This window comes from Pollachius pollachius (assembly GCF_949987615.1).
Source record: "Pollachius pollachius genome assembly, chromosome: 1".
NCBI classification, from domain to species: domain Eukaryota; kingdom Metazoa; phylum Chordata; class Actinopteri; order Gadiformes; family Gadidae; genus Pollachius; species Pollachius pollachius.
The window spans coordinates 11,642,354-11,655,642 of record NC_136934.1 but is presented as its reverse complement, the minus strand read 5'-3'; the positions used below and the strand labels follow the sequence as shown (position 1 = coordinate 11,655,642).

The window sequence follows — 13,289 nt, the reverse complement described above, 5'->3', positions numbered from 1 at the left end:
TACGTGCAGATGCAAGAATGTCTGCACCTCTCGTCACAGACACTTTATGCACACACTCCTTGTGCATGTCATGTTTCAAACTGCAATTGTTGTCGTCAGCCTCTTAAAACAAATGAGCACATTACAGCGGCAGTGTAGTGAAACAGGCATCGTTTTCTCGATATTCGCAAAGGTATGATACCAATTTTAATCATGGACTGTATTTAATCGTAGGCTTAAAAAAAACAATTATCTTCTCTAACTGATATATAAAACATGATAATATACCACCCGGATATCGAACTGACAGTGTAGTGACTCTCAATGTATTTTGTTTTTGTTTTGCAGTGAGTATGTGTTTTTCGGGCTCCAGGCTGTGATTGGTTGGTATGGGAGATGGTGAATGTCTCCACCGCAATTCAGTCCACCATGGATACAACAAAACAGCTAGACCACAACTTCAATCCACAGAACCTCCCCACCAACACCCTACCCAGCCTTCAGCATCTCAACCTGGGCTCACCGACTCACCCTGGCCTCCAGGAGGCCAGCAAGCCCCCAGCCCCTCAGCACAGCTACTTCTATCAGAACAACATCACATCGCCCCCATGCCACACTTACTGGAATACACATGACATCGCTACCTACTGCCCCTCATCCAATGCACTGCATGCAAACCCCACCCAGCACATGCAAGGGCTGGACCCATGCCAAAGCCTTGGCATTTCACCAATGCATTCAAATGGAAGTCAACAGAGTTATCCAGCGACACTTCAGCTAGCAAACCAAGAGCTGCAGCCCTGCCGACCCCCACCCGCATCACTGTACTCCCCCCTCCTTGAAGCTAACAGAGAGTCTACAGCCGTCCCATGTCTTCAGCCGTATACGGATCAGCAGGTTTTAAACGGAGCCCAGCCTCTAAATCAACACTGTATGTCCAGTAGTCTTCCTCTGAATGGACTTCCTCTGAATGGACACGGACACCACAGCAGTTCTCCGACTGATTACGGACACATGAAAAGAGCAGCGCTTCCTCTTCCTCTTGCTGGTTCTGTTCCACTTCATTTGTCACCCTCCTCCCCGATACAACAGCAGCCTCAGTGGACACTTCCAGCCCGTGATGGTGGTAAGTTGTTGACGGACTGACCAATACTTAATACTGTACAATGCTCTGATACACCGATGTACAATTATGGATGAATGAATATGCAAAAGCATGATCAATATTTTCTAAACCTTAATAATTTCACCAATTTCCAAATTGTACATTATATTACTCATGAGAAGTTGAAAGGATCATCTACTCCACCATAGTGTGGGAACACATTGTGTTTAGTTTACTGCTTTACGCTCTCCTCCCTCCCTCCCTCCCTCCCTCCCTCCCTCCCTCCCCAGGGCCCATCTATGAAGCGGCCCCGCAGGAGACCCTACACCCAGGATCCCAGGGGCTTGATGGGAGCGATGCAGCACAGGTCAGCATCAGCATGTTCCTCTGTCCTCCTCCCGCTATGCTAGGGAACATCCTGAATACATGAGGACTAGACTGACCATCAGCCATGTTGGATGAATGAGGAGGGGGAGTTGAAGGAATCATCCCAGAGAAGAGTTTGATCTGGTTTGTGTTTTGATTTTCTCCTCCAGTCCCCCAGTTCTGAGTCCCGCTACGGCCTGGACCCCAAGATCCTTCCAAGTGCTGTGAGTCCATCTGTTAGTGATAGAGAGATATAACTCTAAAGTCTGATTTGTGAGACTCTCATCCATCCCTCTCTATCTATCTCTATTCATCTCTCCCTCAGGTGCGGGTGATGGCAGAAGACCGTGCAGAGTGGGAAGGGAAGGTCTACATGTCCGGGCCCGATTCGTCCCTCCCTCCCCTTGCCACCACTCGTTGTAACATAGAGGACGGAGGTAGAGACTCACAGATAGACACAGACAGGGTCCTGGGCTAATTTAAACATCTAACTCACTCTTTTCCAAAGCGGTTTTGCGCTTTTATTTACTCTCCTATGCATTGTTCATGTTGCTCTAAGGCTGCTGCAGGCTGACCTCCATGGCCCCTGTCTCTGTCTCTGCCTGTTTTACAAACTCCAGGTAGCGCAAGTCCCTGTGCCATCCGCTGCACCACCTACCGGGTTCCCTGTGAGGCCCAGGCCGCCCTGCTCAGCCGCCTGCCCCTGGGAGCTCTGCTCTCACCCATGGCCCCACAGGGTCCTGGAGAGGTCAGGGCTGGACACGCGTTGTAGACTTTAACAGATGGGCAATAGTGTCCCATGGTTATTTATTTATTTTATATAATGAACTTTTAGAAGTGTCAAATCCTGGTGGAATTATGTCTCTGCATATTGGAATTTGAATACAACATTTTGATCTAAAACGTGAGCAAACGACTCAATGTAAGGCTGATCAGAGGCGTTTGTGTATCCATTAATAGTCCTGAATGTAACGACCAATATAGGCAGATGGGTTTCGCTGTTGTTTAATCTCATCATCATAGGAGTGAGGGCGCATCCTATTGGCTTTGTGAGTTGCGTGTTGGACTCTCCATTTTCTCTCTGCGAGACACTGTATGAATTGGCTTTGTGTGTGTGTGTGTGTGTGTGTGTGTGTGTGTGTGTGTGTGTGTGTGTGTGTGTGTGTGTGTTGTGGCCCACCAGCGAGCCCTGCCCCTGTGCAGTGAACAGGAGTGTCTGAAGGGTTGCGGGGAGTGTGGGGCCTCCATGTGTCCTGCTATGAGCTGGCAGGACTGTGGTCAAAGGTTCTACTGCCCGTTCTGTGGGAAATTCAACGATGGTAAGAGCACCCTTATTGGCTATAATTACCATTTACCGTACAAAATAGGGTGGATTAAGAATTCAAGAGTTAAAGAGAGATTAAGAAAATCTCCATCTCTCATTTCTAAAATGTAGCATTTGAAGCTTTTTACGTGTTTAATCAATTGTATGTACTTGTACGTAGCTTGCAATTTCTGGGTTGTATCTTCATGGTTGAAGGCGCCTATTGTAGGTGGCTTTTGGTTAAAATCAAAACATTGAATGTAATATCTTGAATAATCACAGTTAGTTGCTTTGGATACAATAATACCAATAAAATAAATGAATTAATAGTAGTAAATGCATAAAATCATACAAACATACTGGGATTGTTTCATAACAGACCAGTGGACACTTCTAGTCTCCCTCTTAGCGCGCTGTTTCTCTATCTATCTCTTCCTCCTGGCCTCCCAGTGCCCTGGCAGCACTACCAGCCCACTGCAGGAGTGGAAGGCGTCCGTGTGGACCGCGACCAGAGGCCGGAGCTCCGCATGGGGTCCTATGAGATACTCCATCCGAACAAGGTCCACTTTGACTCCTGTTAAGGACGATTGTGTGTGCGTGTGTGTGTGTGCTACTGTGAGTGTGTGTGTGTGTGTGCTATTGTGTGTGTTCATAATGTGTGTTTGCCTACGTTAAGTTCAGTAGGGTAGGTTTGGTTATACTGTGCATATATACCTAAGATATATTTTGTGTTGGTTTGCCCATAAGTGTTGGTGTGTTTGCGTGTGTCCATATCAGCTCTGTGTTTTGTTTCCTCCAGGATGAGGCAGCTGTTCTCCTGCTGGCCCTGGACGTGTCCCCCCCAGCGCTGAGAGGTGGACACCTGGACTATGTAACACAACAGATACGCACCCTGCTCCACTCTCTACACAGGTAACATATGCCTTCTCTCTCCATCGCTCATTCCCACAACAGGGCTTTAGTGCCCTCATGTGCCCTCATGCCCTCATGACACCATTGACATTCACTCTTTTAGGTGTTATATCTTTTTATGGATAGAAAAAATACCTAATAGTGCACTTTATTAATCCCTTAAGGGAAGGGTTAGGGTTAGGTCACAAAATAAAGTATTGTTAAAACAAACAAACCAAACATATACACAATGTCTATATACACACAATAAGAAAAGTATAAATATAGAAACTTTCATTATTTTATATAACCTTCATCAAAGTATTACCTTTTAAAGAAGAATATAGAGTGAGGGTTGTTGATAGTCATCAAACAACATCTAGTCTATTCTAATACAGGTAGCAAATGCAGTTCAAATGTGGTATTATTACTATGTGCTACTGGTCAAAAATACATTCAACGACAATTCATCTTCACCAATGAATCGGATTCACTCTAAATCTATTGGGGACACATGTCATCGCCCCCTACCGACGTGTGACTGTGTATTGTGAGAAAAGGGCACTTTTGGTGTTCGAGGGGTTGCAGAGTTCGCAGGGGAATGAATACCTTTTGTGACTTCTAACAGTCCTCGTTGTTGTTGTATTTCAGGGAGGATGGCACCACTGAAACTCCCCCAGCAGACCTCAGGGTGGGCCTGATGACCTATGACAGCAGGATCCACCTGTACGACCTCAGCCCCGCTTTGTCCCGCCCACACATGCTGGTTGTCACGGAGACGGAGGACCTACAGCTCCCTGTGAGGGAAGGGCTCCTGGTGTCGCTCAGAGACTGCATGGACAGCATTGACAGGTACCCCCACACACAGGTCGACGCCGACTGAAGTCCACTGAGCATTTCCGATCATCTTGATTTTATTTGCGTTATTTCAATTTTTTGGGTGAAATTTGGTTTACTTTATCCTTTCTTTTTTGCCAGTTTCTAAATGATCCACGATTCAGCATAATAAATAAACAATAATTTCTCTAATACCTCGGCATATTCTGAAGCACTTGTTGTTTTCAAATCATGCTCTAAAGTATGGTGGCCCTGAGAGCTCAATGCACTACAACTGAATAGAACACATTCGGATAGAAAAAAAACAAGGACATTCAGACACATGTGCAGCATTTACAAAACACAACTCAGACACAATCCATTACAGAAACATTGTACTCAAGTCCTATATCCCAGAATTCTATTGCATCGTGTTTTCTAACTACTTGGCATGCATTGTCAGATTATTGAAGATGTTTTCTTATTTTTTCTGCATTTGGTCTATTCGCATGGATTTTCTTAAGTTGCAGAGTGTCAAGCTTTCAGGGTCTCTGTACTTTACGTGTGTGTGTGTGTGTGTGTGTGTGTGTGTGTGTGTGTGTGTGTGTGTGTGTGTGTGTGTGTGTGTGTGTGTGTGTGTGTGTGTGTGTGTGTGTGTGTGTGTGTGTGTGTGTGTGTGCTGTCCACTGTCCCCTCCACTAGTGTGTTGCAGCATATTCCCCTGTTCAGTCCGGGCGGGGAGGAGTCCCACGGGGTGCCGGTTGGGCTGCCCATCAGAGCTGGCCTCTCTATACTACAGGTCGGTGGTGGTACTGCAGCGGAAAGGATATGAAAAACAGAGGTGGTGTAAAGTGGGTTCCCGCCCGAGTGGTTCAGGAGGGATGTCTGAAGACAGATGGAGGTCTTGTGGTTTGGAGGACAGAAGGGCTGCTGCTGACTGGAGCTCCGAGATGTTACTGCCCCCATTACAAACACCCAACAGATTTTAATGTGCGCCATCCGGAGTCCACTCCGCTCGTAATCGTAGCTGTCCGATTTGCATCCCAACTGCAGTTGCTATGGCGACTGTTCCCTTTCCATTGTAGTTTGAAAGTGAGGTGGCTTGCTTTGATACCTTCTTATTAACTATTGATGTTATTGTGATCGTTTTTCTTATTCTTATGGATATAATTAACCTTAAATCAAGCCACACACAGATTGGGTAATGAGTACTGTTAGTATGCAATGCTAAAAGCAGAAGGCAATACTAATTGTACAGTATATTAAATATTTATATAATTTTAAATATTTTTGTTTTTTAGGCCATGAGTTGTCCCGGTAAACTACTACTCTTCCACACTGCTCCCCTAACGGAGGGGGAACACACACAATTCTCAGGGTTCTTTGGTTCAAACAAGCCAAAGGTAAGACTCACTCACTCACTTACTCACACTCACTCATTAAATAACTCACTCACTCACCCACTCACCCACCCACCCACTCACTCACTCACTCACTCACTCACTCACTCACTCACTCACTCACTCACCCACTCACTCACTCACTCACTCACTCACTCACTCACCCACTCTCCCACTCTCCAACTCACTCACTTACTCACTCACTCAGCTAATTCCCCTTCTGTGTTTTGTGTTGTAGTCTATCTTTCAGCCATCAGATCCTGCTGTTTCAATGGCCAGGGAATGCACCAATCAGGGCTGTGGTGTGCACCTATTCATGCTCTCCCAACAGGATGTGGGAGGGGCTTGGCCAGGAAACATCCCCTATCTAACAGGAGGAGTTCTTTATGTTTACAATAACCTGCAGGTATGATTATTATTATGAATATTAATCTAGGCAATTCAATGGTTATTGAAGTATGTTTAATAACATACAATACCTAACAAAAAAGTATTATATTCTTGTATTTAACATTCAACTCTCTGATGAATTACTCATTTACTAATAACTAGTTATTAGTGGTGCAACGGTTCACAGGTTACCCGTGATCCGTACGGATCGACCCTCACGGTTCGGGACGCAAGTGATCCGCGGATCGGCTGATAAAAAAAGTTGTGCGTTCACGTGATCAGCGCATGTTTAAAGGACAATTCCGGTATTTACAACATCATCAAGTATCGTAGCGAAATACAGTTTCTGTCGTGTTTTATTTGGCGTTCCGTAAATCCCATTGAAACGGACACCGGAAGCGGAAATGTTTTTGTTTGGTTGTAGTCTTTTCGCTCGGTTCTCCGTATCAACAGTAGGGCTAGAACCGAGCGAAAAGACTACCACCAGCCCCCCTTGCAATGAGCAATGAGTCTTCCAACAGAACTCAATGGATTTACAAAATGCCAAATAAAACACGATGGAAACTGTATTTCGCTACCATACTTAATGAAAAAAAAGAAGATGAGGATGTCTGCATGGCCTGGGGAGAGTATAGACACGAAACTCTCCCCAGGCAATGCAGACATCCTGAATATAAAGTTGTAAATCCAGGGTTAGGGATTATTTACTATCCATGTTAAAAAGAAGGAATAATGCCTCAGATTGCAATTTTTTTAAATATTGACTATGTTTAAAGGAAGCAGGATTATTACCTAATTTTTCACTTTATTTTGTTTTTACACATTTTAAGATTTTATTTAAAGTCACATTTGTCTTGTTATCTTTTTTGTTGTTGATCCGAAAATTATCCGACCCGTGACTCAAAAACCGTGACAAGATCCGAACCGTGAGTTTTGTAATCCGTTGCACCCCTACTAGTTATGTGTACTAGATTAAATGTAATCTATGCATTATAGTATGGAAAATAATGGTTTATTGCCTTTTCCACTGGAAAAAACTAAAATCTAGAACTTAAATATCCAAGAGTCCCAAAACTCTTTTGCCCCACAGCAGGCTGCATGTTTGGCTACGTCGTAGCCTGCCTTTACCTAGGATAGGCTAGGGTAGGTTGGGATGGGATTATAGTGTGAACTGGCGGTCAGTGTGGCTCAGAGGGTGAGGTGTTGTGATGTGGGCTGCTGTCCCGCAGGGGGAGCTGGAGAGGCAGTGTTTCAGCACAGACCTGAGGAGGACCGTGGAGGCTCAGACAGTCTACAAGGCTCAGCTCAGGATTCATGTCAGCAAAGGTGACTGTCTGCCTGTCTATATTTGAGTCTGTTCTGTCTGCACATGTTGACAGATTGTGATTTTGGTATTATGTGAATTAATATCCTGGAATGTGACACATTTAATTAGAAACAAACATTTAGTTTGCAATAACAATATACATATTTTCATTTGTCATAATTACTTTCAAACAAACTGTCAGACATGCCAGCAGTTTAGATGTTATATATTTGGTGTATTCACACACACACACACACCCACGCACACACACACACACACACACACACACACACACACACACACACACACACACACACACACACACACACACACACACACACACACACACAACAGTGTGTGTGTCTCACTGTGAATGTGCCTGAGACATAAATACAACCAGTATTGATCCTGCTGATGACATCATGTGCTGTGTCATTAGAGTTGCGTGTCTCTGGCTGTTACGGGCTCTTCAACCCCGGGGACAAGCCCAGCCAGGTTGCCCTGGCAACCCTTGATTGGAGGACAACAATTGCTGTAGAACTTGCATACCTGAGGGATCTGGACGAGAAGAGGGGCGTGGCTATACAGGTGGGTGCAACACAGTTAATTTTTAAATGTTATATTAAAACCCAATGTCTCACAGAAACACACACACACATACACATCCACACACACACGCACACACATACACACCGACACACATCTGGCTTTAATATAAATCATTGCTAACACATTTTGTGGGCATTTAGTTTTCCGCCACCCCATGCCAGTCCAATTCAACATCAACTCCTTTACCTGTACACTTATCCAAGAATACTTACCAACACCTAATTTAATTCAGGGTTTTGATGTATTAGGATTGACGTGTGTGTCGTCCATCCGACCCACACACTTGACCTGAGATTATAGAGGATTATTTGATCCATGCGCCAAATGCGTTTTTGTTCACATAACAGAGTAAGGGCCATTCAGGGCTGACCGTGTGAACAGAATACACGCGTGAAAATCACCGAGCAGCGATGGCACACATGCACCATTTCAGTGTTCACATTAGCCTAAGTAGTAGGCTAAATAGATTGCAGAGTTATTTACAGGATGTTCTCTTCTCCAACCCCGTCTCCTAGGTAACGGCCACCTACAGCGACGCGGCGGGACAGAGACGGAGCAGGGTTCACACGCTGGTACTACGCTGCTCTCGCCACCTGCTGGACACGTTCCGCCACTGCCAGGCGCAGACGCTGCTTTCCTTCTACTGCAAGAAGAGTAGGCTGGCTGTACACCGTGTTGTCCTGGCTTATGAAGCGCCCCTCAAAACAGGGTCGCAAAGTGCTTCACAAGCATGGATATAGTTGTCATACATAATACATACATAAGTACATGTACACATGTAATTTATAAAAAGCCAAAATACAACAACAGAAGAATTGCATGTTAGACTAATCGCTGACATATATTCAGGATGGTGTGAAAAGCAGGGATTGATAATCTGGGTATATTTTTCGGGATGTTTGAGAAACATTTCAATGATACAGATTGACTTAGAAACTGAGATTTCTATGACCTATGACCTGCTGCTGAAAATATTATTTTTTGTTAGAACTTTAATTCATGAAGCATTTGACCCAATTGTGGTTCAATGTTTTGCTCATTAGTGTTATTCCAAATCATTTCATGTCAGGATGTTATGTAGCCTGTTCAGGAATATTTCTAAAAAAATTAATATGAACATCATTTACAACACATGGACACTAACCAAAACACAATAGTGACACATAGAGGAACAGCATTGAGGTTTTATTGGATTGTTCTTTTGTTTCGTCATTGCCCAGCATACTGTGCGGTGTTGGAGCGCCCTCTGCAGGACCTGAGGGGGGAACTGCAGGCAGAGGTCACGGCAGCCCTGGCCTGTTACCGTAAACACTGCAGCTCTGCTTGTGTCTCTACAGGACAGGTAGAGACACACGCACACACACACACACACACACACACACACACACACACACACACACACACACACACACACACAAACTCTTTTCGCGGTGCAGACGTGTTCCGATAATTTAAATCCATTGTATCCTAAACGAGTGTTTAGCAGCTCCCATAGCTTTTTCTTAGTTTTGACGAACCCAGGTAAGTGCAATGGAACTGCTAAGTAGCTTTCTCAATACAGAGAATGATTCTAACAAAAGATAATGGTTTCTTTTTTCAACAATGTCAGCAATTAACCTCTTAAAGGTCCCATATTATACCACCAGGTGTGAGTGTGATTAGACGTTAGAAGCCGCTTTGAAACTATGCCTCTTCCGACATCACAAGTGTGCTCGTCCACCTAGATGTGTGCTGGATAGATCCGTCCACCAGCCTACCCAGTGGACCGTAGCAAACGTTGCGCATCTATCCAGCACACATCTAGGTGGACACGCCCACTGGTGATGTCAGAAAAGGCAGACTTTCAAACGGCTTGTAACGGCTAATCACACCTGGTGGTATAATCTGTCACCTTTAACAAACAGGCCAAATCCGTTAACAAACTCCATTAGAAAGCCAACCAAGTATGACATTGTGTGTGTTTGTGCGTGTGTGTGTGTGTGTGTGCCCTCCACAGCTGGTGCTCCCTCCGCCGCTCCGCCCGCTGCCCGTCTACATCAACAGCCTGAGGAAGAGCGAGGTGCTGCTGCCCGGCCTGCGCAGCTCGGTCCACCAGCGGCTGCAGCTGCGGTGCCAGGTCCTCCGCATGGACGCCCCCAGCACCGCCGCGCACTTCTACCCTCTGCTGCTCCCGCTGGTGAGGAGGGGCTCAGCACGGGCGGCCAGATTATGGGGAAAAAAATCATATCCCAATCATTTTGGTCACTATCGAAACCACGACGGTTGAAACGATTATTTTTGAGTTATGATAACATGATGAATTCGTTCAGCATTTCTCTCGCAGTAAACACTTTGTAACAGAGAACTTTGAAATGTCCCCAAAAAAGGATACACAAAATGTTCAAAAAGAAAATGCTTGAATCGAAAATAATGTACAAATATGTATCCAGCTGTTTTTTTAATGAATGAAATAAATATCCATAAAAATAGTACAAAAATAAAAATATTTTCAACTCGATTATCCTAGTTTGGAGATCGAAATCGTGATCAAAATTAGAGTTATTGCACAGCCCTTATTGGCTCAGCCGCACCCATGGATTCAGTAATTTAGCTGTCTGAACACCTACGACTGTAAAACTAATGCCTCTTCGATTCTTACGCCTTCAGCCAAGGTGTGTAGAGGACTGTAGTGACGCGGGGCCCCCGGACCCCGCTGACGGGCTGCGCTGCACAGCAGACAGCCTGGAGCAGGGGGGCCTCTACCTGGTCAGCGGACCCCTGGCCCTTCTGCTGTGGGTGGGGAGCCACGTCCGTCCGGCCACCCTGGTCCAACTCTTCAACGCCAGCTGCTTCTCCTCCCTGCCTTCCGGCGAGGTGTGTGTGTGTGTGTGTGTGTGTGTGTGTGTGTGTGTGTGTGTGTGTGTGTGTGTGTGTGTGTGTGTGTGTGTGTGTGTGTGTGTGTGTGTGTGTGTGTGTGTGTGTGTGTGTGTGTGTGTTAAAAATAAGGGATGCATTGATTAATGACCAACATCATAATTGGCTGACAAAACCTCTGTGATTGGGATTTCAAATTTGAACTGATGCCAAAAATTATGCTAGGCCTAATTATGGATAGCTAGTTTATTTGATTTTAGCCTGGATCATAACACATTTATAATCTATAGAAACTCTGGAAGGAATTCACACTCACTGTGGGTGTGTTTGTGTGTGTGTGTGTGTGTTTGCGCGCACCCTCAGACCAAGATGTGTTCTCTGGACAACTCCTTATCCACCAGAGTCTGCTCTCTCATCGACATGCTCAGTTCCCAGGCTCCCTACGCCCGCAAGGTCAGTGTACTGGGGTGTGCTTATATAACGTATACAGGTTTTCTTTTGTCGATGCCAGTTCTATATATCCTCTGCCTTCAAGGCCAATACCGTGCAGTAAAACCTCAATTAGCAGTATAACTTATCAAGAGTATTTGCCATGAGCAGGCATTCTCCATGAATGTAGGCAACAGCAGTAGCACTTTGGTATGCATGGTGAGTCCTTGAATGGAGATTCACTGTTTAGTTTATATTCCCCACAAACTGTCACACATACTCTTTACTTTCAGGCTTGACATTGATTCCAAAATATGATTTCGCGATATTGCTATGGTTTAAATTTTGTTTAAAGCCACACTCAAAAAAAGCACACACACTCTACATGCCCTTTGACTGAATCGGTACAACGATGTACATTTTGGGGCGCTCCGGTGGTTCACCGGGTAGAGCGCGTACCATTAAGGCCCAATCCTTACCGCAGCGACCGGGGTTAGATTCCTGCCCGTGGTCCTTTGCTGCAGGTCTTCCCCACTCTCTCCCATACCTTCCTGTCTTACTCTACAATAAAAAGGATAAAACCTTCAACAATCAAAAATGATAAAAAAAAACTACATTTTAACAATTATAGCTGGTTCCGGATATGAAGGGGAAGTCAGGCAAGACGAACATGATGGTTTAATCATTCTGACCAGCATGGTCCTCATTGACATGTCTCTTTCAGACCAGGCTTTGCACAGTGTCAGAATCATCACCCAGGTCCCACTTCCCATTGACATGCGCCGGCGGTCCCAATGTGTGATCACAAATCAGCACTTCCAGACAGCTACCGTAGCACACTGTTCTAACTAAAACGGTTAGCGTTAGGCTACATTCCTTGTATGTTATACTGTATTTAGTATTTGGCCGTCGTAGTACTCATGCTCACTCATTGTGTGTCTGTGTGTCTGTCTCTTTGTGTGTGTGTGTGTGTGTGTGTGTGTGTGTGTGTGTGTGTGTGCGCGTGTGCTGCTTAGCTGTGGGTGGTGAAGCAGGGGGACGGGTGTGAGGAGGCGCTGCAGCGCCACCTGGTGGAGGACAAGAGTCCCAACGGGGGAGCGTCCTACGCTGACTTCCTCTACCACCTTCACATCAACTCAGTCAAGCTGCTGCAGTGAAAACCCATCTCACACACACACACACACACACACACACACACACACACACACACACACACACACACACACACACACACACACACACACACACACACACACACACTATTTTTCACCAGGCCCACAAATGGAAGACATTGTAGCCTCGGGGAAATCACAGGGAAAGATTGAAAACAATCAGATTTATTTATTGAAGTGGTGAGAAAATGACTAAACTGTACATATCCATAAATTTGTGTTTTTGATGTATTGCGCCGAGTGTTTTACTTATTTATTTGTTTATTCATTTATTTTAAGATAATTTTAAGCCATCATGAAAGTGTGTTTGCAGCGTTCATATGTGCTATTGTCATGGCAACTCTCATCCTTGAGAGAAGGAATGAGAGAGTAAGAGGGACTGTGCTCTCTGTGTGGATGGCAGTGTGTTCTTGAAACATCAAAATAACTTGGAGACTTTCTGATCTCGTTTGACTGTTTGGTGTCACTCTGTCCAATTGCCGCAGTGTGTACAGAAAGGAGCTAATTGGATCAGTAGCCAATGTGATGTCAGCCTTCTCTGTGAGTACTTAATTGGTCTTATAGAAGGTAGGAAACACAGGCATGTTTTGAAGGGACAATAAGCACAACAACAGATTCATACAAAGACTATTTGTGATTTCCAAACAATAAGTTCTCTGGGAGCCTAATT

General features: G+C 45.0%; 1 protein-coding gene across 1 annotated transcript; it reads left to right on the top strand.

Moving 5' to 3' along the window:
• Nucleotides 1-13,137, top strand: LOC307088790 (protein transport protein Sec24C). The gene is made up of 21 exons (XM_079754785.1): nucleotides 1-172; nucleotides 328-1,105; nucleotides 1,375-1,451; nucleotides 1,621-1,674; nucleotides 1,776-1,887; nucleotides 2,071-2,198; nucleotides 2,634-2,769; nucleotides 3,204-3,313; nucleotides 3,553-3,665; nucleotides 4,296-4,496; nucleotides 5,163-5,259; nucleotides 5,762-5,863; nucleotides 6,099-6,266; nucleotides 7,480-7,576; nucleotides 7,996-8,144; nucleotides 8,681-8,819; nucleotides 9,386-9,507; nucleotides 10,162-10,341; nucleotides 10,812-11,018; nucleotides 11,382-11,471; nucleotides 12,464-13,137. Exons 2-21 carry the CDS (start codon nucleotides 376-378, stop codon nucleotides 12,602-12,604), a joined length of 3,153 nt encoding a protein of 1,050 aa, XP_079610911.1. The 5' UTR covers nucleotides 1-172; nucleotides 328-375; the 3' UTR covers nucleotides 12,605-13,137.
• Nucleotides 13,138-13,289: the final 152 nt, after the last annotated feature.

What these genes read in the sequence shown, in the direction of transcription:
- LOC307088790 (XM_079754785.1), top strand. Translation starts at nt 376, where the DNA reads ATGGTGAATGTCTCCACCGCAATTCAGTCCACCATGGATACAACAAAA. An exon ending in ATGGGAGCGATGCAGCACAG is followed by an intron (nt 1,452 to 1,620) that starts GTCAGCATCAGC and finishes TTTCTCCTCCAG; the next exon opens with TCCCCCAGTTCTGAGTCCCG. An exon ending in ACCCTCTGCTGCTCCCGCTG is followed by an intron (nt 10,342 to 10,811) that starts GTGAGGAGGGGC and finishes TTACGCCTTCAG; the next exon opens with CCAAGGTGTGTAGAGGACTG.